Here is a 27,552-nt window from a genome sequence, read left to right as displayed (position 1 = left end):
AATCTACAGATAGGCCACGATGGCCAGGCAGCTTTTGTGGGGGCGCAGCTTTTATTCCTTGATTCATTCTTCCATGCACCCCCTTTGAGACAGTCTCACGTATTGTATCCCAGGCTTTGTACTCACTGTGTGGTTGAGTCACTATGAGCTTCTAATCCTCTTGCTTCTCCAATCCCCTTCCCATGCTTGGGTTACAGACACTTACCAATACCAACCACATCCAGTTTTATTCTGTACTGGGAATTGAACCCAGAGCTTTGTTCATGCCAAGTAGGCACTCTATCAACTGAACTACAGCCTAACCTTGGACTTTGAATCCTGCTGTTTTCATCTTCCTAGTATTGGAATTGCAAGTGAATAAGTACTACCAAGCCTGGTTTTATCCCATACTGGGGATTGAACCCAGGGTCTCATGTGTTCTGGGCAAGCATTCTACCAACTGAGCTACAACTCTAGCCTTCAAGGTGACAATGTTTAATGATGAAGATCTCTGCATCTAATGTATAGGACAGGTTGCTGAACCATCGGGAATTTTAGAGAGGGAGTTAGGTCAGAGCCTACATACATTGCTTGTCCTGGATGATATAAAATATAGCCTCCTGTTTTAACTTAGGAAGTGGGGTGAGTCTTACTTAGGCATTTATTGGGTACCTACTATATGCTTGGCTGAGGCAAGCACTGGGGGGCTCAATGGCAGGAGTCACCTCTCTATGTCAGACGGCCATGAGGACCTTGTTAAAGTAACACCGTCTCAGGGATGGAAGCACCCAGCTTCGAGGCAGAGACCTAGGACATCAGAGGCAATGTTGCTCTTTTTTGAGGTGGAAAGGAAGCCAGAGGAGCTTTAAATTCTTGAGAGTCCCTCTTCCACTGGGATTAATGCAGGACTGGAGACACACTGGCTGATTCCATTCTATGACAGTCTTGTGAGGTCAGTGCTACCATGTCCAGTCTGTAAGCTATGCCAACTGAGGTAGAGGAGCAAGACAACATGTCCCAAGTCCCACAGTAAGGTGGGAAGGACCCCTGGTCAGCCTGGTTCATGGGAGCTCTGCTGTAGCCTTGCTACCAGTACCATGGGCTCGTGCCAGCATCACTCAGCCAGCATCCAGTGGAGACAACACACAGTATTGAAATGATCAGCCATGCAGCAAATGAGCATGGCCACATTTGCCCACTGGATGGTCTATCTTTTAAAAGCCCACTTCAAATATTCTCAATACATAGTGTGTGTGTGTGTGTGTGTGTGTGTGTGTGTGTGTGTGTGTGTGTGTGTTTATGTATGTGTGTGTGTGTATGAAGGGCAGAGGTGAACCTTAGATACTGTACTTCAGGAGCTGTTGACATTTTTACTTATGAGATGGGGTCTTTTCCTGGTCTGGAGCTCACCATTTGGTCTGGACTGGCTGGCCAGTGAGCTTCAGTGAGCTGCCTCCCCAGCACTGCCACTACAAGTGTGCACTACCATGCCTGTCTTTTTTCTTTAATGTGGGTTCTGGTGATCAAACTCTGGTCCTTGTGCTTGCAAGGTGAGGACTTTACCAACTGATTTATCTCCCCAGCCCTAATTCCTATATTCAATAAAGTAGCTTTTAACTGGAGTGGAGGGAGAGGGGGAATTAGGCTCTTATGCTTTTGAAGGACACCACTGTTCAGTCCTAAGTGCCTCTCAGTCCCTCTGGCAATATTCATTTTTTCTTTCTTATTTGTTTATTTGCTATCTGAGTAATCGTGGAAATGTAGGAGAGCTGGGATAGAAGTTTCCCTGAGAAGCATGTGATGCTCTTCATTCCTGAATTGTTACTATTATCATCACTCTGGCCATCACCGGGGCCGTGTGTCCCCAATCTTTATGTGTTTGTGTGTGTGTACGCGCGCTTGCATGAGCACATGGGCCTGTGGAGACCAGAGAAGAGCTTGAATAATGTGGACTCTTTCCTCCCACCTTTCTGTCAGATATGGGGATTGAACTTGGGTCACTAGGCTTGTATGGCAGGCACCTTTACTCTCTGAGTCAGCCCATTGTCCCTTATCATCTTGTTTTGCTTTTGTTTTTGGAGACAGGGTCTCTCATTGAACCTGGAGCTTAACAATTCAGCTTGACTGGCTGACCAGCAAGCCCTTGGGACTGGCCTGTCCCTGCCTCCTCAGCTCTGACATCACAGGCACATACTACCATGCCCAGTATTTCAGAAGGGCATTGGAAATCTATATGCAGGTCCTCATACCCACCTGGCAAGCATTTTACTGACTGAACCATCTCCCCTGTTCCAAGAGCTCTTTGGATCTAAAGATGCACCACTCTCCCCATTCATCCCAACTTGGAAGAGTACTGTGTTTATTACACCAGCAACTCCCAGGGGCTAACAGCCTTCCGAATCATTTCTGCAGCCCGTGGCACCCTAATTGGTTTGAATCACAGATCTGCAAATATTTCTATCTTTAGCGATGAGGTGTTTCACCATTACAGAAAGCCTATTATTTTATACATACAGCAACATTTGCTGAAAAATGTATTTTACTTAGAGGAAATCAAATAAGTAAATAGTGGGGAAGATATGTAAATCAGCAGAACATAAAAATGGCTCAGAATAAAAAGAACGTGCTATATTGGAAGTATGCAATTGGGCCGTTTGCTGACAGAGCCTTTATGAACTGCTAACACTTATTTATTTGATACCCAGACTGGATGATCTAAGAGTTCTCAAAGGTAGTTTAAAAAATGTGAATAGTATGGAGAATTATGCAGATTCATGGGCTGTGTACTTCAGTATCATCAAATGATTTTTTTTAAATCACTAGCTGAGTGGGGGCAGTAGAGCTGGGCTTTTGATAGACAGTAGGGGACTGTATGTTTATTCCTAAGACACACCCTGAAGAGAGGAGTGGAGGTCAGCAAACAGTCTACAACACATGCTTATTAATGCGTTCCTAAATGCCTTGAGCCAACAACCACCCATTGTGCATTTATTGAGCATCTCTTGTATGCCAGGCACCTGGAATGCAAACATTTATTGCTAAGGGACTTCTGGGAGGGGAGGGCTTGAGATAGTAGACTTGTCTCTCCTAGTGTGGTTGATGGGCCAGAACAAAATTTGGAGGCACCTGTGACTGAATGGCAGGAAATCATCCTGGGGCTGAATACTAAAGGATAGAGAAGCCCTTGGGTGACACTAACAGAAGACACAAACCACACCATGGAGACAGCAGGGGGCTGAGGACCTGGGACAAAGAGAGCTCAGTAATCTGAGAGCTTCAATGCTGACGGGTGGGATAGAGGAGACCCTGGCTGCCCAAGGCTGCTCTCAAGGTCTACCCTGGGCTCCAGGTCCAAATGGGCCCCAAGGCTGGTCTTCTCAGGGTCTATCCTGGGCTCCAGATTCGTCATGGCTAACTAGGGTGATTTTGCTCCCCAGGGATCTAAGAGTTGGAGTCACCCTGGGGAGGGCAGATAGGAGTTAGAATGGGATTGTTTCCGTTGCAGTTTCAGAATGTACAGTAGGGCTTTCTGGACTGGGTACTATAAATCATTAACAGCATTAACATATTCTCTCTCTCTCTTTCTCTCTCTCTCTCTCTCTCTCTCTCTCTCTCTCTCTCTCTCTGTGTGTGTGTGTGTGTGTGTGTGTATGTGTATGCAAGTGGAAGTTAGATGTTGACATCAGGTATCTTCCTCAATCACTCTCTACCTCATTATTTGAGACACCATGTATTACTTAACCTATGCTAACCAATTCTGCTAAACTGCCTGGCTATCAAGCCCCAAGGGTTTACCTGTCTGTGCTTCCCTAGTGCTGAGATTGTAAGTGTACATTGTTGCAAGCTTTTAATATTATTTCTGCAGATCTAATCTTGGTGTGTGCATGCATGCATATGTAGCAAGCACTTTACCCACAGAGCCACACAGCTGGAATTACAGGTAGTCATGAGATGGCATTGTGGGCACTGAGATCTGAACTCTAGTCCTCTTCAAGAGCAGCAAGTGTTTAACTACTAAGCCACCTCTCTAGTGTGTTCATTAACCTTTTAAAGTCCTCTAATTTAGGAATCTTGTGTTTGTTCATTCTTGAGTGCACAGGACATATACAGAAGGCCTAGCATGGCTCTCTGCAGACATTCTCTTCACTCTCAATCCCTTCAGCATGTACTGGGGACCCAAAGATAAACGAGGCTTGACTGGGTGCAAAGTGTTTGATGCTATCTTTAGGGGATGCTCTCTGTGTTCAGAATCCTTCCTGCATCATGGTGGGGCAGAGATATGAGAAAGTCTCTCACAGTTGTCTTCTGATGTCCCAGCATGCACCACGGTGGCAGGGACGAATGGACAGATGGACAGATGGGCATCATGCACTCGCTCTGGCGACCACAAGGCTTTGATTCTTTCTTTGCTGGTTGTGTTTTGTGCTCGTGTGCTCAGGGATTTTCTGGGAGGGCACATTTTATAAAGCAACTAAATATACATTAGAAAAGTGGATGGTGCCTTTCAGCTTCCTGCTCTGTGAGCAGAGAGGTAGCTGAGGAAGAACACAGTAGCTATTAATGGCTCCAACCAGGACCCATAGGGAGGTCTGGATTAGAAGCAATGGAGCAGTTGGTAGCTTTCTTAAGCCAAAGACTTAATGGAGGTGTGGTCTGGGCCTGACTTAACTTGGAGGCCTAGTTGGCTGGCTGGCTTTGGATAGGCTGGCCTGACATTTCCACCATTCAGAAACTCTGATGCACAATTACATGGAACTCATCATTACTTAATGGCAGTGATGTAAACATCCTTCATGACAGGGTATCTATGCAGGAAATGTGAAGGATCCATGGAGACAATGACCTATGGTCAAACCATCTGTGCAAAAATGAAACATTTTGATTTTGAAGCCATATAAATGGGAACAGGGAGAAATGAAGGAAGGAAGAGAAGGAAGAAGTGGGAGGGGGAAAAATGGAAGGAAGAAGGGACAGAGGAGATGGATCAGTTGCTACAGTGCTTGCTTTGTAAGCATGAAGACATGAGTTTGATTCCCCAGAACCTGAATGACAATGTTGCATGTGGTGGCACATGCTTATCATTGCAGCCCTGGGGAGGAGGCAGCAGGCAGATTTCTGGGGCTCCCTAGCCAGCCAGACTAGCCATACTATAAAGTTCCAGGTAAAATGAGAGAGCCTGTCTCAAACAAACAAGGTGTACAGCTCCTGACTTCCGACCTCACCTCTCACCCCATCTGCACCATATGCACAGGTACCCCTCCAAACATGAATTCAAACATGTGCACATACACATGTGGGTGAGAAAAGAAGGGAAAAAGGAACAGCCCTGTCGTCATGCACCACAGCTGAATGGTGGGATGTGCTAGCCTCAGGCTGATGGCATGCCACGGTGGTCCTGTGGGAGGTGTGGGCTGAGAAATGCAGAGACAGGGAGAGGTTCCGTACTCACATCACTTCCAGCCTTGCCGTTCGGGAGTCGTTCCCTCCCTCAGATACAATTTCACAGGTGTAGTCCCCAATGTCCCCTGACCACGTCTGGCTAATGAGAAGGGACCCGTCCTTCTCCACCACAATTCTCGAGCTGCTGGATGGTGTGATGACCATGTTGTCCTTTTTCCAAACGTAGCTGTGGGCCAAGCAGAGAGTTCATCACAAAAGCTACAGGAGCAGGATCCCCACCCCTTCCTTGACAGCAAAGAGCAAACAGTTGGTGAATTGGAGTACAACGTAAAAATTACTGAGTTACACTTTTTGAAAGTATGAGTTTGGGGCTGGAGAAATGGCTCAGTGGTTAATCATGTGCCCTGCCCTTCCAGATGACCCAAGTTTGGTTCCCAGTGCCCGGATCAGCTGTAGGGATTGGACACCTTTTTCTGGCCTCTTTGGACAATTGCACACATGTAGCATACACACACACACACACACACACACACACACACACACACACACACAAATCTTTTAAAAAGGTGAGTCTTTTGGTATGATGGGGAGCAGGCAGATACCTTGGACAATATACAAAAGCTATTGAGACTCAGTGACTAAAACAGGACAATGATGGGTGGAGGGCTAAGTTAGTTGATAAGTGCTTGCCTTTCATTAAAAAAAAAAAAAGTTTAATTCCCAGAATCCACGCAAAAAGTCTGGGGGTGATGGTACACACTATTAGTTTCAGCTCGAGGGAAGTAAAGACAGGTAGATTGGTGGGAGGAATCACTGTCCCTCACTCTCAGTTCAGTCTAACCGATGAGCTCCTGGTTATATGAGAAACCCTGTTTCAAAACAAGAGGGAGGATCTGGACAATGGTTCAGTGGACAAAATACTTTCTGTATAAGCACTAAGACTGGAATTCAGCTCTCCAGCACTCACACATAGGCACAGTGGCCCACTATAATCCTATAATCCATGCACTCAGAGGAAAAGACATGGGATCCCCAGAGCAAGCTGGCTGCTAGACTAGCTGAGTCGGGTTTAGCAAAAGACCTCGCCTCTGTAAATGAAATGGAGATTCATCAACAACATCAACCCCTGGCCTCCACTTGTATGTGCAGACAGGTCTACATGCACCTGCACACGTATATGATTGTGCACTTGGGAACATGCATACACACACACACACACACACACACACACACACACACACACACAAAACAAACAAACCAACAAAAAACAAAACCCAAAAACAAAATCCACGGTAGATGGTACTTAAGGAATTACACTCAAGGTACTATCTGGCCTGCACACACACACACACACACACACACACACACACACACACACACACACACACACACTGTATACAAGTGCACCACAGATGTACTACTCCCAACACATACAACAAACAAAATCCCCAAATATGACAATGAAGATGACTGTGACTGAGCATGTCTGGGAGACAAGGACTCTGTGGGTCAGAGGCACAGCTGTTACCTACTGAATTGCACCCACACAGCTCTCCTGCCTCAGTAATGCTTGCTTAAGACACCCAGAGAGGCAGCTCATCTCCTGAGCAAAGCTTAGTGCTCTTGTAACTGTCCTGCTAAAGTCCCACTACCCTGGGCAGGCTGTCTCTGATGTCACCTTTCTTCCTCATTTAATCTTTATGGCCATTTTAGCACATTTTTCTTTTCCAATATAGACTCAATTATAAAACTGTCCAGCCCTAAATGTCCCTGGGCAGGGCCCCTACTGACGGCTGGATGAGATGAAAGTGCTGGTTTTTCTTTATTAGAATAATTTGATCACATTTTCAAAATGTACTGGCCCTTTCTGCCCTGCATATTCACAGTACAAACTTTTGTGAATTAGTCATAGGAGGTCACCCTGCAATACAAGAGCCAACAGTGAAAAGCTCACTGAAGAGAAAGACATATTGCTCTGTATAGACTGAGGCCCTTGGGATGGCCCCAGTTCTTCCAGGAAAGGGGGACTCAGTGCTTCAAAGGGGCCACCCAAGGGTTATTTCTGAGGCCTTGGAGCATTGTTTGAAATCACACCCTGCTACCTTTACAATGGAAGGATTCTCTAGGTGTGAAAGAGATCTCTGGGTAGGCCTCCCAGGGTCTCCTAGGTAACCTTTAACTTGTTGCTTCCTGTGTGTTCCTTTGGGCTTTGCATTTGCTGTTCTTGTAGCTAACCCACACTTGTATTCCAGTCTTGGAGGCTGTGGGGAGTCAGGTGGGGATGCAGAAATGAATGGTTTGCCCAATACCTGCCCTGAAGGGTCAAGTCTCTGAACCCAGATCTCAGTGCATGATTCAACAGCCATCCCCTCTGCTTACTGTCAACTCCGATTCCATTCTTTTGGTTAAATGCAGCCTTTTAGAATTAAGTCAGAATGAGGATGCTGTGTGATGTATTTCTCTCCATCCCACCTATTCATTTCTTTTTAGACTTGAGTCTGAAAAGTCACAACTATTCTGCTCTTTGACACAAAGCTCACTGCTGAGGGCCACCTGTCTGCATTCCAGCCCTTACCTGAAGTGGCCTGGTTTTGGATTTTGTTTTGTTCATTTTGGTTTTGAGATAGGGTCTCACTGTATAGCCCTAGATAGCCTAGAACTCGCTATATTCACCAGGCTGGCTTCTAACTCACAGAGATCCCCTGTCTCTACCTCTCTAGTGCTGGGATTAAAGGCATGTGCTACCATGCCTGGCTTGTTTTTTTTTTTTTTTTTTTTTTTTTTGTGTTGAGATGGGGTTTCCTGTAACCAAGGCTAGCCTTGAATCATCAGGTGTCTGAGAACAACCTTCAATTTCTGATGCTCCTGTCTCCACCTCTGGAGTTCTGGGATTAGAGGCATACAGCCCTAAGCCCAGTGTGCGCAGTGCTGGAGATGGAACCCAGGGCTTCATGCATGCTAGGCAAACCCTCTATAACTTAGCCACATGCCTAGCCCAAATGCCACAATCATCATCATCAGCTTCCAGTCTACAGGATGTCCCACTTGGCATTAGAGAATCTTCAACCCCCCTGGTTCCCTCCTCTGTGTTTCTTTTACTTCCTTGGGCGCCCACATACATTTCTTCTGCCTGCTATACAGAAAAAAAAAAAACAAAAAAAAAAACAAAAAAAAAAAAACATCCTCGTAGGATGGAAAACCCCTTCTGAGCATTGCAGAGCTCCCATGTCAACACCACTGAAATCCTATTCCATCCCTCTGGATTTTTGTCTCATTAAGTATTAGTCCCTGACAAGAGCGTTTTACAGACAGTGTATTAACCTTGGCAGGAAAATCACAAAAAGCTGTATTGAAGCCATGGAGTGGAGCATAGCCCACTGTAAATAATGCATAAGGCTGGAATGGAAGACCGATTCCTGTGATTAATGATGGAACCTGCCACCGGGAGATGCCATCATCAAGGATCGGCTGCTAAAATTGAAGACCCCCAAACTCTCCCTTCTCATCTCAACTTTCCCTTCATTAGCCCAGGGAATCTTAACAAGTCCTAAAGAACGAGAACGGTGTGAGCAACCGGAGAGTGGTCCGAGGGTCGTGGGTGGCTCCACAGCACAGGGTAGCTGTCGTCCCCTTAATCACTACGCGGTCCTCTGGAGGGTGAACGATGGATGTTCGATCTGAAACAATACAAGTCACAGCCTGATGAAATCACCAGTGTGCAAGTCTGTGCCCTCGGGGGATAATGAATTGGTCATCTGACATCAAAGCCTCTGAATTCCCTCTTATCTTGGTAAAACGGGTGTAAATGGAAGCGCTCAGAGATGTTCAGGGAATGGAAAACAAGCCTTTCTGTGTGGCTGCAAAGTCAGTTAACCCACCCACTCCCAAGTCATCCGGGCCTCCAAACTCTCCACACGAGAGAAAGACTTTGTGCAAATGCTTAGGGAGTCCCTTGTTGCAGGTTAGAGTCTGGACTCTTTGGAGTGTCTCTCTGTGTGTTTGAGGATGTGTGAGGTCAATCTTAGGAGCAGTTCCTCTGAGGTTGTCCACCTTGTTTTTCTGACAGGGTCTCTCACTGGTCTGGAACTCACCAAGTAGGGTAGGCTTGCTGGCCAGTGAACTCCAAGTATCTGCCTGTCTCTCACTCCCTGATCATGAGATGACAGACATATGCCACAGCTCTGAGCTCTTCTATGTAGGTTCTGGGATCAAACTCAGGTCCTCATGCTTACAAGTTAGTACTTGACTGTCTGAGCTGTCCCTGTGGCCTAAAGTCTATCATTCTAGTTACTAGGGAGGCTGAGACAGGAAGATCACAAATTCAAGGCCAGCTTGGGCTCTGGGGTGAGTTCATGGCCAGCAAATTACAGAATATATTGAAGAGCACCCTAGGAGACACACTGAGATCCTATTTTTAAAGAAAAAGTAAAAAGAGGGCTGGGGACATAGCTCAGCAGTCAAGGTCCTAGGTTTAATCCCCAGTACTATAAATGAATACTCAGGTAAATAAATAGTATAAAAATAAAATGGAGATTCTATGCTAAGATAATTATTGTCTTAAAATGTTCTAGTGTCCACACGGCACCTGTGACTTTGGAAGGTGCTTTCACTTGTGCAGATTAGTTTAATCAAGAGCAAACCTGTGACAACTGATTACTCCTAATTCTTGAGCCTGAGCATGGATGTCCAGGCCCACTGTGAATTGTCTAGGACCACACAGTTGGTGAGAGGCAGAGCCCATTGGCTGTCCCACGTCTGAGGATTCCAGAATCCACAGCTACTACTGCAGATGCCAGCTTCTCCACAGTCAGCCTGTGCTATGCTGTCACACACCTGCCAGGGGACACCACTCTGGTGCCATATGCAGAACTAAAACATTTGAGACCCAGCATGGTGGCTTGCCAGCCATGTGTCAGGAAAGGTTTCTAAGTCTTCTGGTCTTTGCCTGTGAGAGGCCATGTGACTGTTCCAAGCAGCTCGACCGAGAAACCTGGATAACTCTACAGGCCACTGAGCTGACTTACTGTCACTTAGCTAAGCATGGTACTAAGATTGACCCTCAACAGATCCATGGAACTTTCTGGAGAGTGGTCTGTGGAGAGCCAGACCTCACGTTTTCCTTTTCCATAAGCTTGCAAATGAGAAGCTAATGTTTCCCATGCTTCAAATGTGGTTGACTCTAAACTTAACAAAACCTCTTTTGTAGCACTTTGCCAGTATTGTAGGAATTTAAATAAATTAAAGGAAAAACTCTTGATTTAAAGGGTTATTTGGGGCTGGAGAGGTGGCTCATTGGTTAAGAGTACATACTGCTCTTGCAGAGGACTTGAGTTCAGTCCCAGCACCCATTTGAGCTGCCTGTAATTCCATCTTCAGAGAACTGCAAGCCCTTTACTGGCTTCTGAGGGCACCTACACTCATGTGCATATCCTCTACTCCCCTAGACGTACATATGATTGAGACAAAGAATCTTAAAATTTCTATTAAAGGGTTATTTACCAAAATGTACAGTATGGCATGGAGGAAAATGCCAAATATGAGCAGAAGTGTGTGTGTGTGTGTGTGTGTGTGTGTGTGTGCTTCTTTATAACTGACTGCACCTTCACATATTATTGGAGTTTGAACTTTCTCCACAATGCTTGTGGAGATTGTTGGGGCACAACAGTCTTTTCCATTTGGAAATGAGTTGCTAGTAATGCAGCCTGGGGTAATTGGAGGAAAGGGCACTTAGGCATCAGAGCAGCGGGTCTCAACCTGTGGGTCATGACCTGTTTGGGGGTTCAAGAACCCTTTCACAGGGGTCACACATCAGACATCCTGTATTTATATTATGATTCATAACAGTAGCAAAATCACAGCTATGAAATAGCAATGAAGTCATTTTATGGCCTGTGGTCACTACAACATGAGGAACTGTAATGAAGGTCTCAGCATTAGGAAGGTTGAGAACCACTGCACTAGAGGTAGGGGGCATTGGTGTTTGGATAGTCATATTACAGAAAACAATTCTTTCAGTATATTAAGGACCAGTGACCTACACTGAGGATGACAAAAATTGGATGAGCAAAGGCGTCCCTACTGTTTGCTTCTACTCTACAAGAAATATCCCTTTTTAATTTATATAGTTGATACTATATAGCACAGAAAAAATACTTTCCATTGTATGTGTATACATGTTCATGTGTGCACATGCATGTTTATGTGTGCATGTAGAGGCTAGTGGTCTTTCTTAACAACTCTCTACTTTATTTCAGGAGGCAGAGTCCCTCACTTTATCTGGAGCACCAAATGAGACTGGCTGCCAGTGAGCCCCAAGGAATCCTCCTGTGTCTGTCCCTATAGCACTGGGTTTAAAAGTGTATGCCTGGTGGGTGCTGGGGATCAAACTCATGTCCTCATGATTGCATGCCAAGAATTTTAGTGACTGAACAATCTCCTTAGTCTCCAAAATACTTTCTTTAGGATATCAATGACTGATTTAATTTTCTTATAAAATTAATCAAAACATTGCTTTAGCGATTCTAGCCAACTGGGTATAATAAGTCTACTGATTTTAAAAAGTCGATCTGTTATGGCTCTTGAAATAGCACCACTGACTCTCTGGATACGTTTCCTAATTATTCTTTCAGAAATAGAAAATTTAATTACTCAACAGATTTCTATAAATTAGTTGTAAAAATAATCATTTTCATTGAACCAAGTGAGAAAATCTAAGGGGTATTGGCATCCTTGGAACACAGATGACAGGGTGATGAGAGCAGGATTAACAGTAGCTTCTAAGAGAATGGCCCTTACTCCAAACAGTGAGCATGGCAGATGCGTTCACAGAGGCCTCAGTATTGGCTGCATAGCAGGTGTAGTTGCCGGCATCCTGGATGAAGACAGGGGCTATCCTCAGTCCCCCAGATTCCAGCAGCATGAACCTAGGAATCCGGACAGAGCCACTGGCCAGAATGAGGTTCCCTGAAGAGCAGAAGAGGAGAGAGGGTTGTTAGAGGCACAGCAGCCAGCAGGGAAGGAGAGGATGGCTGGCACAGCCGGCAAGATGATAATCCAAGCAAAGTGAACATTGTTCGAGTACCATAGCTGAAGTGTTTTCCCACCATTGGCAGGATCCAGCACCAGGAACTCCTAATTTCCCAGCACTGTGAGGTCTTGTTAAACAGATTCTGATCTGTGTATGGGATCCTTACCTGTGGATGACACTTCTCATGCTTACTTTACATCTAGGGCTTAATATCTTTAGGAGCCCCAGTGGGCAGAAGGCACCCACTTTGGGCCTATGTAAAGGAGAGCCATATTTGCACAGTTATTACTACTCTCTAATTTCCACTGACTTTCCTACTTTTTAAAATAGTGTGTGTGTATGGCAGTGCTTCTCAACCTTCCTGATGCTGCAACCCTTTAATACATTTCCTCATGTTGTGGTGACCCCCTAATCATAAAATTATTTTTATTGCTACCTCATAACTGTAATTTTACTACTGTTATGAACCACAATGTAAACATCTTATTTTCTGGTGGTTTTAGGTGACCTTTGTGAAAGGGTCATTGGACCCATATGGGGTTTCGACTAACAGGTTGAGAAACATTGGTTTATGAGGTGTTTGGTGTGTGCAGGTGCAATTGTGTATATATACAAGTTCATATGTACATGGAGTAAACATATGTAGAGGGTGTCCTTTTTTAAAGGCAGGGTTTATGGCTGGAAACTGGGGTTCACCGAATGGGCTAGACTGTCTGGCCACAAGCCCCAGGGATCCTCCTGCCTCTGCCTTCCTTGTGCCAGGATGACAGGTGCACAGCTTTTTATATGGGCGCTGGTGACTGAACTCACATTTTCATGCTTGTGTCCCAAACACTTCACTGACTGAAACATTTTTTTCAGTCCCCAAGTTATTTAGAAGCCCGGGGTCACCTGTCTCATTCATGCTGCACCCTGGCATCTAGCCCCTGGTGGAAGCATTCAATGAGTGCCATTTGGTCTTCACTGAGTAAATGAGTGAGAAGAAAAAACACAGCCAATATTCCAGTGTTTTCCACACCAGCCACGAAGCTGCAGAGCAACCTGCCTCTCTTCCATGTGATGGCGGGTTTGGGAGCCCCAGACACCTCACACTTCAGGACAGCTGTCATTCCATCAGTAACTGTGGTGTCCACTGGACGCTGGGTGAAGGCAGGAGCAATATCTGTGGGGAGAGGTTAACTGTGAGTTGTGGCTCTGCCTCTGAGAAGGCTGCCTGGGAATCCACACATGTCTTACAGGACCAATCAGAGGGAAGGGCACTAAATCAAAAAATAGTAGTCATTCTGGAGTGGCTCCTACCCTGTGCCACTAGGAATCACCCATCATTGATGAGCTTCTAAAGGGAAGTGGATGCTCTTTGCCTAGTTCAGAGGCCCAGGAAACATGTTTATCTACAGAAACCAACTGGCTCTGTCCTTTAGGTGACAGTCTGTATCAACTATGGGATGACATGTTCACACTTCCGAAGAGCATTCTGAAAGCTGACATACAGGTTTAAGAAGCCCTGTCCCACGCAGTGGCTTCTTTTTGTTCATGGGGAAAGTCAGGCAGTGTGAGGGCTTCACAGTCCTAAGAGGAATGAGACAGGTGTGTGCTGGAATAAAATGCAGCCAGTGTTCCAGTGTTCTAGATCAGCCACACTGCTACAGAGCCACCTGTCTCTCGTCCACATGATGGGAGAGGTGGTGAGGGTGCAGGGATCCAGATACTTCACGTAACACTCCCATTCACTCCTGCAAGGTTACACCTCTGTGCTATGTAGCTGTGATATAGACCATCCCTCCTAAAGTCTATAGCATCTATTACTAGACCCTTCAGAGAAAACAAATAAACAACAAACTCAGACTACCTGGTCAGTCTGCATCATAACACCCTGGCCATAGCTGCAAGGTGGGTTTTAAATAACCCTAATGGATGCAAACTCAGTTTCTGGCTTAAACATCCAATATTATTGAAATGCCTGGCACAAGACTGGTTTCCTATGCTCTGCAGTGGAGGGCAAATGTGGCTCCTGGAAAGGGTCAAGGACGGTGACATCCCAGGTTTACCAAAATACACATGTGCATTTTAAGGACTTAGCTGTCTCTTTACGCGCTGCAGGGAGCCAACAGTCCCATGCACACACGGCCACACTCCCCTGTGGTGCTCACACCCACGATATCAGCACTTTGCCTCGAAAAAAGGGCAAACTTGAAAGGTGCAATTCCATAACCACTAAATTCTACTTCATTTCAGAAGAACAATGTTACGGCTGTGGGAGATTAGAAAGAAAACCCACAGATACAGTGAGAACCTGTACTTTTATTTTATTTTTCAAAGACAGGGTTCCAAGGTGTTTCTGCTAATGGGATAATAAAAGAAACCCACAAAGGAACTATAATTGTTCAATAAAACTAGAGAATGAATATTTTTTAAAACAGAGGAAAAAGATCAAAAGAAAAGATTAGGAGTGAGCTATATACTGGATAGTCTTTCTGATTCTGTTGGGGGGCGACAGAAATATTTTTTCTACTTGTCTAAAAAGGAAGGTTTTTTTTTTTTTTTTTTTTTTTTTTTTTTTAAACGAAGAGCAGGACTTTGCCTAGGTCATAGCTCTCCTTAGCTCACCCCTCATCACAGGGCTCTGTCCCTTCATCATCTCAGGAGCTGACAGGACACTACCATCCTGTGTACTGGGCTAAGTGGGCAGCTCTGACTGGAAGGTTGGCTGTGCTAACGTGTGTTACTCACTGGTCACATCCAGGTAGGTGTGGGTCTGGATCTCCCCTCCTTCATTGTTGGCGAAGCACTGGAAGATTCCAGAGTCTTCTGGGCTCAGCTTCTGAATGTGCAGGCTTCCGCTGGGGAGTACTCTGTACCTCAGGTTCTGGAGCTTGTTCAGGGGGACAGCATCTTTGTACCATTGGAGGGTGGGTAGAGGAACCCCTGGATAGGAATGGAGGCAAACATTACACTCCAGAGCTCTCCGGAGGAGGGTAAAGGTGAAAGGGCTTCAGAGGCTCACATGGCAACCTTCCCACACCATAACCTATCTATTAGGGACACTTCCCTCATCTTACACAAAGAAACCCACACTGAGTGTTCTGAAGAGGAAGAAGGAATAAGCAAGGGCCACGGGCCCCAGGTTTGCACTCACTTAGAAAGATTTCAACTGTAATTGCCCTTGAGTTTAGTCCAGAGTTGATAGCCCTGATTCTGTCCCTGCTCGGAAGGCTAGTCTAGGGTCATTGGGAGCTTCTATATGGGGTGGACTGAAGTGGGAAGACACACTGTGAGTCTGGGTGACACTATCCCATCGGCTGGGGTCCAGGACTGAGCAAAAAGGAGAAAGTGAGCTGAGCACCAGCATCCATCTCTCTCTGTTTCCTGACTGTGGATGCTATGTGACCATCATGCTCCCTGTGCACCACACACTCTTCCCTGCCATGATGGACTGTACCCCCACACTCTGAGCCAGTTGCATCTGTGAGGTAGTTAGTCACAGCCGTGAAACAAGTCACTAATAGAACGGGAAAGTTTAGAATATGACACCAAAGGTTATGAAGAATTGACAGGTTTGCACGTAAAACTCCTGCCAGGCACATGGTAAGGGCTCTGTGGATAGTGTGAGCACTCATTACCACAGCCAACAACAAAGCTGGGGGGTTACTTCAAATACCTCCTCATCCAATTAGCCCACGGATTCCAGTGACCTTTAGGCATGTCTGTATATTACTAGAAGAGTGACTCAAAAGCCTTGGAGACACCCTGATTAAAGGAGGTGGGAACACATGGGGTAATGTATGTCCACCTGTGGACACTGAAAAAAGTTATGTGAATGCAGGAAGAGGGGGTACAAGGGGCCCTGTACCTGTACCCCCAGGTAATGGCAGGTTACTAGGCTAGAAGGACTAAGGAACCAGACAGGCTCAGACCCCAGGGCCCTGCCTACCCTTTCCTTTCTTGTGTGTGGTATCCCAGTGAGAAATAAGGCCTGGCTTCCATAGTGGACATTAACACAGGTTTACAAGGGTCAAAACCTAGGTGGTACATGGAAGGAAATGCCGGCAGCCCAAGCACTGGGTGTGGACTTCTGAAGCCCATCTCCTCTATGGCAGAAGTCAGTTCACATAGCTCAGGACTGATGAACAATGGCACTGCATTGCCTGGGCAGCCCAGTTCTGAATAGGCAACACCTGAACCCTCTGCGGGCAGCTTTTGTGCAGGGCTAGGCTTCCTGGGGAATATCTCTGACCTTCCTGGAGTCCAAGAGGACCACACTCACCAAAACAGGGTGAGCTAAGTGTGCAAAGAAGCTCCACAGAGAACCACCCAAACCCATATGACATAACAAACTCTGGAAATCCAGTGGGCATGGAAACCTGAGGAGACACTAAGATTTAGCTCTAGAGTTTAGGCGCTTTTGTTCCTTAGTTTCCCTAAATAAAAATAATTTTTTTGGTTGATTTTGTGACAAAAATCTTGCTACGTAGCCCAGGTTGGCCTTGAACTCTTGACTTCTTGCTTTAGCCTCCTGAGTGCTGGGGTTACAGGCACGTGCCTCCAGGCCTGGAACCATTAAATGGACTGAAATCGTAAAAGGCACATTTGCCACTATTCTGTAAGGCTTCCTGAGACCCCTGACTCAGTCTCAGTGTATGTGGGTGTAGAAGGCCCATTTGAATGAATAGAACTGATGTCGGGAACGTTTCCAGACGATGCGTTCTCAGGCAGTTCTCCCCCTAATTACGTTTCCTGTCACCTCTCATTAAATCAGGACAACTTCTTAAAATCCATTTCAAGGTAAAAGCATATGCAGTTCATGTAAAACCTCATAATGGTGATTACATGATGTAGCTCTCAGAGGGAACCCCCGCCCCCCCCACTCCTCATGCAGTTTGTTTCATTGCCAGAGTTAAGAGAGAACTGTAAATCACAAGATGGCAGAGCAATGTGGAAGACCTGTTCAACACACAGTTACAAGTCTGTGCTTAACAGTTTACCCTGCAGAAACTATGCAAGAAGAGAGCACTCCCCTGTCAGAGAAGAATGTCAGGATTGTCATTTACTGAAAAATAATTGTTACTACATGGGAGGGTGGGAGTGTTTCTACGGGGAGGGGGATTTAATGTCAAATGGGAACCGTATGCCCTGCAGTAGTAGAGAATGCACTCATTTCTAAAAAATAAATGTCACATAGCTTCTCATCCACGGAGCTGCGCTTTAGAGGCTGCTATGGTAGGAGGAAAAGAACAAGGCCACCACAGTGGCCACCACAGTAAGGAGAAGTGTCTCCACTCAAAATCTGTGCCCGTCCTCCTCTGGCGCTGCATGAACAGACTGGAGCCAAGGAGGACAGAAACACAGCATATTTAGAGAGTGACCGTGACAAGGTGACCTGGAGTGAGGACCGGAGGCTGCAGGCCCTTTGTTGAAGAGCAGATATGATATAAACCACCGGTCAGAGGCAACTCTGCGTTTACCAAGGGCTGTTGTGAGTCCCATGCCTCCTGTTCATAACTGAAGGATGGGGTGGACATGGTTTAACATAGGGAGGTGGGGGCTCTCTAAGTCCTAGGCATTAGCTCTCAGGGGTAGCCAAGTGTCATGGCAGGAGCATGTGCCCAGGCACATGCCCATCGACTGGGTTTTGGACTGTGCAGCATTGCCCCACGATCCCAGTGTTTGGTGAGCAGCGTCTATACACTAGTGACAATTTTCCAGTATGTGGCTTGTTTAATCTTGGAGGCTCCGAGCATAATACTTAGCTGTGCTTTCCCTGAAGCAAGGTTTCAAGAGTGTATATAGAGAGATAACATTCCTCTTATGAAACTGGAACACTCACCAAACTGGTAGTGTGAGAGATCAATCAGTCTGTTTTTTTTTTTTTTTTTTTTTTCCTTTTCTTTTTTGGTCTGAGGTGCCTTTAAAGCTCACTAGAGAGCCACGGACAGGGACAAGTGGGAGGCACTTGTCCCCTGTTTTTCCTAGCTAGCTGCTGACACCTGCTTGTCTGGGTGCTCTCGCTTATCCTAGGGCTGAAAAGTCAAACAGGCAGTCAGCTATACGACTAAGCCTTACAGCTAGGAAAAGGAGGGAGTCTCCAGCCCCAGGACATACATTAGATAAAAGCTTTTCACCCTGAACCAATTGAATGGGGAATTTAGGGCATTATTTCCCCTGTCTTTTCCATAGGCTGGTGCCAGACTTTGCAAGGTCATAAAATAAACGGCTTCACTTTCTCTACTCTGGGTCTCCAGCACTCTCATTATGAAACCAGGGTCATTGTTTCTCACAAAAGCAAGGCTTCCCTTCCTGTGCTTAGTGAGTGGAGGAAAACCGTGTTTACAATATCAGATCTAAACAGAATGGAAAAGAGCCTTTTCATCTATACAGGTCTTGATAATGGATTGCCTTGCAAAACCTGTGTCGTGTGTGTGTGTGTGTGTGTGTGTGTGTGTGTGTGTGTGTGTGTGTGTGTGTGTGTGTGTCTGTGTCTGTGTCTGTGTGTGCATGGGTGAGGGCAGTAACTCCCTGTGTAATCATGGACAAGGCAATGATTACAATGAGCCACAGGAAGGAGGGCACAATGACCTGTGGAGCAGAAGAGCTGCCCCAGAGCTAAAAGGGCAGAAAGGTTGGAAAAGTTCCCATTCAGAAATAAAATCATGATGTGGAGGAGGGGCTGGGATGCAGCTTAGCCCCACAGAGTGCTTGCCTAGCATGTAGAATCTCCTGAGTTCCATCTTGGCACTGCATAAACTAAGTGTGGTGGCTCACATCTATAATCCAGGACTTGAGAGGTGGGTGCCTGAGGATCAGGAGCTCAACATCATCCTTGGCTACATAGCAAGTTTGAGGCTAGGCTAGGTTATATGAGATCCTGTCTCAAATTTTAATTAATTAATTAATTAATTAACAATAAAAGCACCCTTCTTTTCTTTAGGACAAGGATGTGGTTCCCAGTCCTTGTCACTTGGTGGATAGAGATGTGTTTCTTGAGAGCCACGGTCTTATGCCCACATACCCTGGGGAACCCAAGTACTGAGGGGAACCCAAGTACTGAGGGGAGTCACATGGTCTGTTGAGTCCTCTGTCTTTGGGGCAGACAAAGGGCAGGTCTTCCTTCTCATCTTCCTCCTTCTAGAGGTTAAGTAGACTTTACACTGTGCCAGCTCTGGATTGATCTACAGCCAAGAAAACAAGATCTTCACAATGGTGACCTCCTTCAGCAAGGCCACAGGCTAGTTACTGAGTCTCAGTATCCAGTGTCCCCAGCCTTCATGTTCACTATCCCCATGGAAGGATTTAAAGATCTCCCTGGATACTCACAGTCTTTCACCACTGGTCCCCATCTGGTGCTTCCCATACTCACCCATGGCTCGACATGGGATGTCCACGCTTTCTTCCACTTCCCCTAAAATCCGACTCTCTGGCTCAGCAGTGAAATATGGCGGCTCTTCAAACAGGAAAAGAAAATGGCCCCTAAGTAAAGGTGTGCTGTGGTCTGAAGGTGAAATGTTCCCCCATAGGTACATGTATTTGAACTCTTGAATGCCAGATGGTGGCGCTGTGGAGGAAGGTTGTGGAACTTCCAAGAGGTGGAACCCTACTGGAGGAAGTGAGCCACTGGGGATGGGCCTTGAGACTTTGTCGCCAGACCCCACTTTTTGTTTACTCTCTGCTTCCAGAGTGTGGATGCAATGTGAACAGGCAGCCCTGTGCTCTGGCCACCATGCCTTCCATGGCCGTCATCATTTCTTCCCCGTCACAATGGACCACATTCTTCCAGAACTGTGAGACAAAAATCGACCCTTTCTCCCTTCAGTTGCCTTTGTCAGAACGTTTAATCATGGTAATGAGAAAGTAATGAACACAAAAAGGATTTCAAGGACACAATGGTCTCTGTCTCTTGTGTGTGTGTGTGTGTGGGGGGTGGGTGTGTGGGTGAGTGTGTGTGCACAGGCACGCAAGCATGCACGTGCACGTGCAGGCCGGAGGTCAATGGCAGGTGTCTTCTTCAGTAGCTCCTCACTTTATTTTTTGAGACAGGGTCTTCACTCAGTCTGAAGCTCGTCCACTTGGCTAGACTGGGATCCTCCTGTCTCTCCCTCCTCCACCCTAGCACTAAGATTACAGGTGTGCACTGCCATGCCTGGCTTTTTATTTGAGTGCTGGGAGCCTGAACTCAGGTCCTCTTGTATGTGTGGCAAGTACTTTATTGACAGTCATCTCCCTAGTCCCCAATCTGAGCTCTTATATATTTTTTTCTAAACACATCATCATCACACTCACAAACTCAAATTTGGGGAACAGCAGGCAAAGGTGATTTATATTCTAAGGTTTCAGAAAGCAAATTACCACTCAGGGTGATGGCTACTTCTCAGTTTATGAGCTTGAAATCATGGAATATCTTAATTCACGTTTTAGAAAGGGCATCCCAAGAGCTTCATAAAGGTGTATTTACAGCACAGCACTTTATAGGCTAGCTTGTTTACATATCTAAACTAAACACCAACTGTGAAGCATGTTGAATAGCCCTATAATGAGGGGCCAGGCCTGTATCAAAGAACAGTGTAGCCTATTACTCATTTTTTCTAAAGTTCTTCTCCAAAACATAAATTTAATACATTATTGGAATGGGAAATAACAGTGGTGATGGGGGGGGTGAAGGGAAGAGGGATGGCAGAGGGGGCAGTGGAGGCAGTGGGGGCAGGAGGTGGGGGTGGAGGGAGAGGGGAGGTGGGATACAGAGACTCATTCATCCTTAGCAGGGAGGGAAACTCCCAGCATTTCTATTCTGTAGACTTCCTCCTTGTGTGGGCAACAGGAAATAGTGGTTGTATTAGACAATGAGTTTCCTTGGAGAGTAAATGGCAATATTTTTCGCAGTTTATTCAGCAGAATTCAGGAGAGGCATGGCCGGGCTCAGGAGCATTAAGGCGGGGATGGTACTTCATTATCACGGTGACAAAGGCTCTTGTGTTCACTTTCTGCGCGATAATTAATTTCTGGAGACATCTTCTTTTCATTGTAATAGTGTTAAATGTGGATAATAGGCTTGGCATGCTTCCTGTATTGACTACATCTTAAAAAAATAGGGTGGGACCTAAAGAGGGTGCAGAAATGAAAACATACCAGTTCAAAGAGGGGGAAAAAAAACTGAAGGTTTCTGAATGGGCGGAAAGTGAGTATCAACTCTGCAATTACTCGACCTCTTGAGCAAAGCATCTGCCCCAACTACTCCTGCACCCTGTAGATGGCTGTGGATGTACTAGATGAAAGCAGAACCTCTGATACGGGGTCTTGTGTGGATAGACCAGGCCTGGAGACTTGCTGTTAATATTTAAAGCCTTCGCTTTCCTAGCTGGTCTTTGCACACACATATATTCCCCACTCAGCTGTGTCTCTCTAATCAATAATAACGCCAGCAGCACTATTTATGTTCTAACTCCACAGCGATACAGCCTGTCAAGGACCTTACGCACAGGTCGTGGCCCATATTCATCAGTGGATGCTAAAGTCAATAGCTACCATCATGGTCTGATTAAAGCGATGTGAGGGCAAAGGGGGAAAATTAAGTTAAATATCAACATTTGCTCATGATTAATTACAGTTTCCATTTCCCCAGTCAAATATCCTATTTTTCAGTAACTGCGAAGTCCCAGGCAGTTGCAAGACACAATATAGAAAAAGCTCATGTATCCTTTCCTCAGTTTACCCTGTGTTTCCTGTCTGTCCTCATAGGGTTAGTAACTATAATTGTCTTCAGCAAAGCATTCCTGACTTCCCTAAGCAACCCTCACATGCGTATTGACATTCCCTGGTAGAGGGAGGAGGCAGGCAAAGTCATTAGACCCTTAGCTGAGACCTCAGCCACCTCCTCTGGCACCTCCCAGACATCTGTATGTTATTCATCCCAGCTGAAGATGCTCTCCTGGTTGTGGGAGGTGCTAGAGTACAGAAAGCACGAAAAGTTAATAGAAGTGGGGACTCCATCTGTGTGGCTGTGGGAGAGTTGTCATCCATGCTAGAATGCTTTTTAGTGAGGTGGCTACTATGGGGTCAGTGATACTCCTGTAAGTAACCTCTCACCCATGCCCTGTAAATAACCCCAGTAGACTCCTAAACTCACTGGTTCGCAAAGCTGGACCTTGTCCTGGTACCTGCCCTGGGGTATATAGATCTTATGTCTTCCCAGGTCTAGCTCAACAATCACCCCACTGGTAATGCCTTCCTAAACTAAGTCTGCTTACCTCCAGGCTGTCACTCATGTGGTCAACAGATTTTAGCCTCACTGCCCCTTCATGCTTCTGCTTGTGTGTGCATGCACATGCGTTTAGTTCCATGCAGGGTGATGTGTCCATACTGCACTGGAACACAGAATGGTCCTTCATCCTGAAGATGCTCTCCACCCCTAATCCCCTTGTTCAGCCCAGGACAAACTCCTTACTTTTTGTTAGACTTTCATTTCAAAATGTTATGTGAACAGTTATGCTGTCCTTATGCCGTGTAATTCCTGCAAGATGTGTCCAATAGGAGACATGTGAGAGCATATACCAGTCCCATGGATGCCCAGAACTTCCAGGGCCACAATGCCTTCCCCAGTGTGGTGGTTTGAATGAGAATGCCCCTCCCTATGAGCTCATGTATCTGAATACTTGATTTCCACTTGATGGAACTGTTTGGGAAGGACTAGGAGGTGTGGTCTTGTTAGAGAAGGTGTGTCCCTGAGGGCTGGCTTTGAGGTTTCCAAAGCCTCCCATCGCCCCTCCAATTAGCTTTCTCTGCCTTATGCTTTTGGATTAGGATATGAGTAAGATCTCAGCTACTCATCCAGTGTCATGCCTACCTGTCTGCTACCATGTTCCTTGCCATGATGGTCATTAGTCAATGACCTCACCCTCAATAAGTCCCCCCATAAACTCTTTTTAAAAATAAGTTGCCTTGGTCATGGTGTCTTATCATGGCAACAGAAAATTTACCCAGATGCCACTTATATTCTCAGGTTCCTAGAAGTGCACAGTGGCACCCAGCTGAGGATGGAGACAAAGCATCCACACAGTGTCCCTGGGGATGGACATGCATGTGGGGATGCCACCTCATCTCAAACAGAAGCCAGGTAGGTAAGGTGCACATCTCACAGCCAGGCAGACGCTCTACTTCCTCACTTTACAAACTCTCACCAATGTGAGGAATGGTGGCCAAAGGCACCAGAAAACTTTGTGACCCCTCAGAGCAGCCTGTTTCACCTTGTTCCTGGAAGCCTGCTAAGTAGGTGAGGCAACAGGCTGGGCAATAGAGCTGTTACGGTGACACAAGCTTCTTCATAGAGCTTCTTCCCTGCCACACATAAGCCACAATCTCTTGTTGTGGGTCCTTCACACCAACCCAATTCAACAGGGGCTCACAATGGTCCTCCCCTACTCCATGACTGCTTGCGTCCAGTCTGCGGGGAGGACCGAGTGGAGCAATTACAAGGCCTTCAGCTGTGAGGACTTCCAGCTGAGCTACAGGGAGATCTCTGAAGACAGTCGTCTAAGGCGCATGCCTTTTTACCACTTGATCTTCCATGGGCAACTGGGCGAGCATGTGTCTTGGCAAGGGGGAGACTCTTGGAGAGTGAGGGCCCAGTTGGCATATGTCTGTACTGGACCGTTAACTATTGACCACAGCTGCAGCCAGTAAAACCAGGGATTGAAGTGGACACTTCCATCTTTAGAAATAAGATAAAGACATCAAAAGAGTCTCATTCCCTGGGTGAACCCAGAGCCAATACAAAGCCAGCATGGGCTGAATGTCCTACAGATGTTCCAGCTACAGTAATCAGAACCAAAGTTAGGGTCCTCCCTCGGTAGCCCCAAACTGGGGTCTTGATTTCCAAGCTCAACAGGGGCTTGAAGCATGGGTTCTGGCTTGCAGAGCTAGTTTCAGTGGAGGTGGTCAAAGCATACCCAGGGCATGTTGTACATTCCTCTGATTTGGTACTGGGTTCAGTCCGAGTCCCAAGCTTGTTCTGATGAATACATTTCCCACCCTGGCTTCCTTTCCCTCTGAGAGGCCCCACTCTGGTGCTATTCTGTGACTTTTGCTTCAGTCACTGTCCACATTGGGTGCCTTGTCCACTGTAGTGAGCAAAATGGTCCCCAAGTGTGTCTACACCAGATCCCCTGGAACCTGTACATTCTGTATGTTAAATGATGAGCTCTGCAGCGGGATAAAGATCATCAGTCTTAAAATGGAAAGAGTGGGGAGGAGCAGGGTTAGCTGAGTGGCCAGGTCTAATGGCATGAGCTCTTATGGTGGAGAGCTTTCTTCATGAGGAATCCCGAGAGGCAAGAGGCATGGTGGAGATTTGAAGATGGAAAGAATGGAGGAAGGGAGGAGAAAGAAGAAAAGGGTGAGGAGAAGGGAAGGGGAAGGAAGGGAGAAAGGAGAAAAACAGATGGCAGGAAGGGGTGATGGGGAAGGGAAGGATGCATGGGGGATGAAGGAGGAATTGAGGGGAGAAGGAAGAAGGTAGAGGAACTAGACAGCTTTATATAAAGATATAACCACCTATTAGGTGCTCGGCGTCGGCTGCAGAATGGCTGCTCATCTGTGACACTACAAGTGGCTTTGTTTTAAAATACAGTGTCTGGATTTCTGAGTGATCTATACACAGGGAGTTAGAATAGCTTTGCAAGAAATACACAGAGTTCTCTGTAATGGTCACTGTGATGGTCAATCTTCATTGTCAACTTGATTGGATTCAGAATCACCATGGCAACACATCTCTGGAAGTGTCTATGAGGGTGTTTCCAGAAAGGTTTAACTGAGGAGGGAAGGCCCTACCCCCTTCCCCAACTGTGAGAGGCAACATTCCCTAGGGTGGGCTAGATAAAAAGGAGAAGGTGAACCGAGCACCAACATCCATCTCTCTCTGCTTCCTGACTGAGGATGCTATGTGGCCAGCTGTCTCAGGCTCCTGCCACCATAATTCCCCACCATGATGGGCCCTCCAACTATGAACAAAAGAAATACCCTTCTTTTTTAAGTTACTGTTGTCAGTTATTTTTTTTTTATCACAACAGGGATTATTTTAGCTCACAGTTCCAGGTTGCAGTTCAGCATAGCAGGAAGAACAGGTGGTATAGACTTAAAACAGCTAGTTGCATCTCATCTACAGTCAAAACCAGAAACCATGATTGCATGCATGCTTAGTACTTAGCTTGCTTTCTTCACAGTCCAGGGCTCAAAATCAGGGAATGGTGTTGTCTACTTTCAGGATGGGTCTCCTACATCAATTAACTTGATTAAGACAATCCCTCACAGACAAGCCCACAGCCAACCTGAGCTAGACAGTCCCTCACTGAGACTCTTCCCAGGTGATCCTCAATTGTGTCACATTGACAGTTAAAACTAACTATCACAGCCACCATCCTTTCTCTTATGCTGAAGAAAGCACTGATGCTTTCATGGATGTCAAGAGCATCGACACTTAGTGTGGAAAGAGCAGTGATGTGTACACCCTCTACCAGCACAATACAGCATATGCTATGACAGAACCATGCAAATAGCATGTAAAGCCATCCTTGCAGCACTTCTGCAGTGAGCTTGCTTCATTGCCTCTCCACTGTGTGGGCCTTACCTATGCCCTCTCCATGTCAATGATTGGAACCAAGGTCAACAACACCAATGACCCTCAAAAGAGCCAGTTACCAGTATAGTCAGAAGTAAACCCTAAACCCTACACTTACACCTCCCTGCCACATACCTTGCTATCATGTGCCAATTGCTACAGAGCACAGTTGAGACTCTTGCAGTGACTTCTGGGAGGTCCTCAAGGGATACCTAGTCTCAAAGACAGGTAAGTTTGCCAGAAGCTAAAGAGTGGACATCTCGCATCAATCACAGACAGTTGCTCGGAGCCCGAAAGGACACAGCCAGGTCTAGCATTTGCCTCCACCAAAGAAGGCCATGGTCTTATCTCAAGCCTAGGATAGCACTGTAGCATGAAGCACAGCAAAGCCCACAGTCCATCAATGGATCTGTGCAGGGGGATTTTCCTTGATGGTATCACCAGCACTATCCACCTATATGATAGGCAAAGTTGGCTTCTGTTCCTGGAAGATGCCACCAAGAAGGTGAAGGTGGTGTCTCAGTGTGAAGTCATGCACCAGAGGGAGGTGAGAGCCATGTTACACAGCAGCCTCTGAGTGTCAGAGCAGTGGCATGGTGTCTCACCAGCTGGGAGTCGTCACAGCAGAGGTCAGGAGGAGAAGGGTCAGACATAGGGACAGCAGGACAACTGAGCAGTGAGGAGGTAGGGGGATAGGGCTTTGGGTTCTGCAGGGGCCTTCCAGTGATCAGAGCTTGGATTCCTGTTTGTACTACGGGAATTGAGCAATCCAACCGGAAGCTGACAGGCAGAGTAAACAGCTGCCACCGTCTGTCTGGTCTCATCAGTGTGAAATACACGCAATTGGAAGGTGATTCCTTTCTGCTTTCATTCATCTGCATGCTCATATCAATAGCTCTCTGCCCAGCTCTACTGGTGACAGTCGGGGAGATTGGTCACGCTTCCCCAGGATCCCTCCCTGATGGGGTGGCCAGGCTTGGTGACAATCTCTGAGTCCTCTGAATCAACACAGATACCTTCTTCAGGATTTTGTCCAGTATGACCCAACCACAAAATTCCACCTGTCACAGCTTCTAAACAAAAGGGGCTTTAAGTCAACCTTAGCAAGACAGGAAGCAATGGGGCTGAGAGGTGGCTCTGGGTAAAGCAGTTGTTGCATAAGCACAGGGACCTGGGTTTGTATCCTCAGTACTCATGTAAAAAGATGGGGCATGGTGGCATGCCCCTGTATCTCTAGCACTGACGGATGGAGTGGGAGGAGACAGGAGGATCCCTGAAGCTTGATGGACAACCAGTCAAGATGAATTAGTGAGAATTCAGTGAGAGACTTTGCCTTAAAACACAAGGCAGATGGGCTGGAGATGGCTCAGTGGTTAAGAGTATGTACTGCTCTAGCAGAGGTCCCAAGTTCAGTCCCAAGCACCCACATCAGGAGGCTCACACTTGCCTTTGACTCCAGGTCCAGGGGATCTGACACTCTCTTTCAATCTATGCAGGCAGCTTTACACACCACATGCATGAACACAACCCCCCCACACACACCTAT

At 46.4% G+C, this 27,552-nt stretch overlaps 1 protein-coding gene across 1 annotated transcript in view; it reads right to left on the bottom strand.

The window, feature by feature from the left end:
- Nucleotides 1-27,552, bottom strand: part of Sdk1 (sidekick cell adhesion molecule 1) — a 954,927-nt gene that overhangs the window by 238,694 nt on the left and 688,681 nt on the right. The window contains exons 8-13 of the mRNA XM_035444149.1: nt 19,761-19,844; nt 15,137-15,331; nt 13,452-13,568; nt 12,175-12,342; nt 8,954-9,056; nt 5,429-5,605 (exon numbers count right to left, since the gene is read on the bottom strand). Coding sequence (XP_035300040.1) covers nt 5,429-5,605; nt 8,954-9,056; nt 12,175-12,342; nt 13,452-13,568; nt 15,137-15,331; nt 19,761-19,844 — 844 coding nt within the window. The remainder of the gene's footprint in view (nt 1-5,428; nt 5,606-8,953; nt 9,057-12,174; nt 12,343-13,451; nt 13,569-15,136; nt 15,332-19,760; nt 19,845-27,552) is intronic.

Source organism: Cricetulus griseus, chromosome 4, assembly GCF_003668045.3.
Source record: "Cricetulus griseus strain 17A/GY chromosome 4, alternate assembly CriGri-PICRH-1.0, whole genome shotgun sequence".
In the NCBI taxonomy this organism is placed as follows: Eukaryota; Metazoa; Chordata; class Mammalia; order Rodentia; family Cricetidae; genus Cricetulus; species Cricetulus griseus.
The sequence above is the reverse complement of the archived record's forward strand: the minus strand, read 5'-3'. Positions and strand labels throughout refer to the sequence as shown.